A 4,071-nucleotide genomic window follows, 5' to 3' on the forward strand; every position below is an offset into this window, starting at 1 on the left:
AAAAAAAAAAAAAGGAATTTAATAATAATAAACCGTGTGCCCCCCCCCTCCCCCGGCAGCGCCCGCCGTGCCCCCTCCACCTGCACAGGCCTAAAAACCCCTCCAAACTTTTACAAAGGTTTTAAAACGTATTTATAGATATTTATAGATATTTATATATATATACTTTGCTTTCTTTTCTCTTTTAAATGACTCTGCTTCCTCGGCGTGCGGGGCTGGCCGGGCCCCCCCGCAGACGGCCGGGGCGGGGGGGTGGCTCGGTGGTCGCGATCCCRTGGGTGCTGGTGCTGGTGGGGCCGGGGCGTCCCCGGGGCCGCGGCCGAGGGTCCCCGCGCCCCTGAAATGTGACTCAACCAAGGCGCCGGGCCCGGGGCTGGGGGGTGCCCGCTGCGGCGGGGGCTGCCGAGGAGTCCGCCCCGGGGGGCTGCAGCCGGGCCGGGCGCAGGCGGGGACCCCCTCCCCGTGCCGGGCTCTGTCCGGCTCTGTCCTGGTGCGCGCCGGGCGCGGGTCACGGCGAGTGMGTGGCCGGGCTGCTGCGGTTGGAGCTGGGCGAAAGGCTGGGGCTGCAGCTGCCCGGGGGGGGCCCCAGGCTGCCCCCGCGGGGGCCACCCGCCTGCCCCCCCAGTGTGTCCATGCCCTCCGAGTTCTCCAGCATCTCCTGGATGAGGGGAGGCATCGAGCCCGGGATCTCCATCTTCAGCGTGATCACCCGCTCGGCGCCTGCGGGAGGGTTGGGGTCAGCAGGGGGCTACCACAAATTGGCACTGCCAAAATGGCACTCTCAAAACGGCACCCCAAAACGGTACCCATAAAATCCCAAACTGGCACCCAGAAAAACCCAAAATACCACCCAGAAAAATCCAAACTGACACCCCAAAAGGTACCCAGAAAAACCCAAAATGGCACCCAGAAAAACCCAAACTGGCACCCCCAAAAGGTACCCAGAAAAACCCAAACTGGCACCCAGAAAAACCCAAAATACCACCCAGAAAAACCCAAACTGGCACCCCAAATGGTACCCAGAAAAACCCAAAATGGCACCCCAAAACGGCACTCAGAAAAACCCAAACTGCCACCCCGTAAAACCCAAACTGCCACCCCAAATGGTACCCAGAAGAACGCAAACTGGCACCCCCAAATGGTACCCACAAATACCCAGACTGACACCCTCAAATAGTACCCAGAAAAACCCAAACTGGCACCCTCAAATGGTACCCACAAAATCTCAAACTGGCACCCTCAAATGACAACAAGAAAAACCCAAAATGGCACCCTCAAATGGTACCCAGAAAAACCCAAAGCAGCATCCTGAAACCGGCTGCCCCAAACGGTACCCAGAAAAACCCAAAATGGCACACTAAAACTGGCACCCCAAAAAATGCCACTCCCAAAACGGCACCCTGAAACTGGCACCGCAAAACCAACACCCACAAACTGACACGCCCGGCTTTGTTTCTCCCTGGGCACTGAGGACAAGGGGCATGGTCACAGCTCCAGCATCTCTGGAGAGGCAGTGCTGGCTGAGTCCTCCTCTTCTTCATCCCCGCTGGAGGATGCTGAGTGACCCAAACCCTCTCCTGCCCTCTGGACACTCCATCAGGACCCAAACCCACAGGAGCCTCACCCTTGGCGCTGATGCTGCGCAGGTCCGTGATCTTCATGAGCATCTTGGGGAACATGTGGGGCTTGTTGGGCCTCCTCTTCCTCACGTAGATCTTCAGCGCCTCCAGCAGCGGCTCCTGCAGCTTGTCCACCTTGTCAGGCTGCTCCAGGTCCTGGCGGTCTGGGGAGGGGGCACACAGTGGTTGAGGGGTGAGAACAGCACATCTCCTGGTGGCTTCCCAGTTCCCACTGCTTGGGATTCATTTGGGGTGTCCTTGCCCAGCCATTGGGGTGCCCATCCCCGTGCCCACCTCCGCAGATGAGGCAGATGGCACTGAGCAGCCCCGTCTCGGCGTCGTCCATCTCCAGCGGCAGCAGCTGGTTGGCGAAGGCGAAGACCAGGTCGGTGAGGGGCCCGAACCCCGCGTTGTGCATCTGCGTGCGGTTCAGCGTCAGCCCGTCCGAGAAGGTCATGGTGTCCTGCTCCGGCGTGTAGCGCGTGCAGATCCGCAGGATCTGTGGGGGAAAGAGGACGGGGGGCTCAGCCCGCTGTCCCCTCCCCGTCCCTGTCACCCCATCCCTGTCCCCACGCTCACCAGGATGTCGAGGCAGGCGGCTTTGAGGAGGGTGATCTGGTCGGCGATGGTGAGCGTGGTGAAGCCGGGGAGCTGCTTGGCGAACTCCACCGTCTTGATGATGCACTTGGTGGACAACTCGCTGAACTTGTCCCACAGGTCRATGTCCAGGGACACGCGCTGCTCCGAGCTGTTGTTCTGTGGGGTGAGGTGGGGGGTGAGTGCCTGGGGGGTGTCACCCTCCCCAGCCCCCCAGGACCCCCAGATCTCCGTGACACTCACCGTAGTGTATTTGCCGAGCTGGCAGAGCGCGGGGAAGGTCTCCTGGTGGGCTTTGCGCACCTTCTCGATGAGCTCCTCCACCTCAGGTGTGATGATGTAGCTCTCCGAGCACTCCGGCTTGGGCACGTCCTTCTTCTTCTTGTTCCGGTCGTTGCGGACGGCTGCAGGAACGGCAGGGTCAGTGTCACCTGTCCCCAGTGCCACCCACCCCTGCGCTCTGTCACCCAGGGCAGGACAGGCACCTGCCACCAGCAATGGGCTCAGCTGTGGTGACAAGTTCCATCACCCCCACAGATTCCTTTAAACAYCCCCCCAAGTCAATAGGAGAAACCAGGGGTGCAATTAGACCCTGAAGCCCTGGGAAGGGCCAGGGCGCACCCCTCAACAAAGCCAACACATCAGAGAGGGACCCCGGGGACAGAGAATGGCAGCTGAGCCACTGCACTGGGTGAGGGGCACAGGAGGGACCCTGGGGGTGACAGCTGGGAAGGGGGGAGCAGCAGGGGGGAGCCCCGGCCCCACAGGGATCACCCACTGTGGGCTGGGGGGACCAGGACCACTCTAAGGTGCAGAACCCTCCTGGCAGTTCCGAGCCCCCCAGGCTCTGCCAGCTCCTCCCAGGGGTCCCARGCCCCCAGGGGCCGGCAGATGGGGCAGGACTCGGGGTGGCAGCTGCGCCTGAGCAGCCCTCACCCCCGGGCACCCACCGCGGGGGCACAGCCGAGCACCATGACAACTGCCAGCGGAGCCGGGAGGCCTCGTCAGCGTCATTTATCTCTGACATTATCAATCACGCGTTGCCCGGGCAACTGCCGGGCTGTGACACAATCCCAGGGGGTCCCCATCCCCCCCGGGCCTCGCTGGGCACACGGTGGGGGCTGCTGGGATGGCCCATCACACCCAGAACCCCCTGACAGGGACATCAGGCAGCAGGGTGTTCCCATCACATCCCTGTCCCCACAGCCATCTGACCCCATCCCTGTCCCCATCCCAACCCCACTCACACTCCTTGGACATTCCAACTTCGAAGCACTTCTGGAGCCGGCAGTACTGGCACCGGTTGCGCGTCACCTTGTTGATGATGCAGTTTTTGTCCCGGTGGCACGTGTACACCATGTTCTTCTGGATGCTGCGGCGGAAGAAGCCCTGGGGACCCCGCACAGCCCGGTCAGAGCCCGGCACGGGGACCCTGGGCACCCCGAGGACCCCRGGGAGYTGTRGGGGCGGTGGCASCRCTCACCTTGCAGCCCTCGCAGGCGCTGACCCCATAGTGGTACCCCGAGGATTTGTCCTGGCACACGAAGCAGGGCTTGTAGATGCGGGGCAGGGGTGGGGGCGACGGGGGGCTGGGCACGATCTCCTCTGAGCTGGTGCTCTGCGTCTCGACGGCTGTGGGGAAGGGGTGGCACTCAGGGAACAAAGCCCCCCGGGCAGGGACCCCTCCCCATCCCTCTCCCCAGCTCCAGGGGTCCCGGCAGCCCCAGCCCCGCGCTGCCCACCCCGGCCCTGGCGCCAGGTCGAGCGGGGCCAGCGGGGAGAGGACGCGAGCTGGGAAGATGCAACGTGACATTTCCAGGTCACGGAGACGATGTGGAATTCAGGCAGACAAAAA

The 4,071-nt window shown here is 62.6% G+C and overlaps 1 protein-coding gene across 1 annotated transcript in view; it reads right to left on the reverse strand.

Annotated features, from left to right (window-relative positions):
• Positions 1–51: 51 nt before the first annotated feature.
• The window catches only part of RARA (retinoic acid receptor alpha), a 15,223-nt gene continuing 11,203 nt past the window's right edge, over positions 52–4,071 (reverse strand). Inside the window, 9 exon segments of the mRNA XM_057385276.1 lie at positions 52–478; positions 480–571; positions 574–720; positions 1,625–1,783; positions 1,914–2,118; positions 2,199–2,375; positions 2,460–2,620; positions 3,464–3,605; positions 3,700–3,848. Of these exon segments, the coding sequence (XP_057241259.1) occupies positions 350–478; positions 480–571; positions 574–720; positions 1,625–1,783; positions 1,914–2,118; positions 2,199–2,375; positions 2,460–2,620; positions 3,464–3,605; positions 3,700–3,848 (1,361 nt within the window). The 3' untranslated portion in view covers positions 52–349.

The sequence above is a fragment of the Malurus melanocephalus genome, unplaced genomic scaffold, assembly GCF_030028575.1.
Source record: "Malurus melanocephalus ecotype Western Australia unplaced genomic scaffold, MMel_1.1 scaffold_806, whole genome shotgun sequence".
NCBI lineage: Eukaryota > Metazoa > Chordata > Aves > Passeriformes > Maluridae > Malurus > Malurus melanocephalus.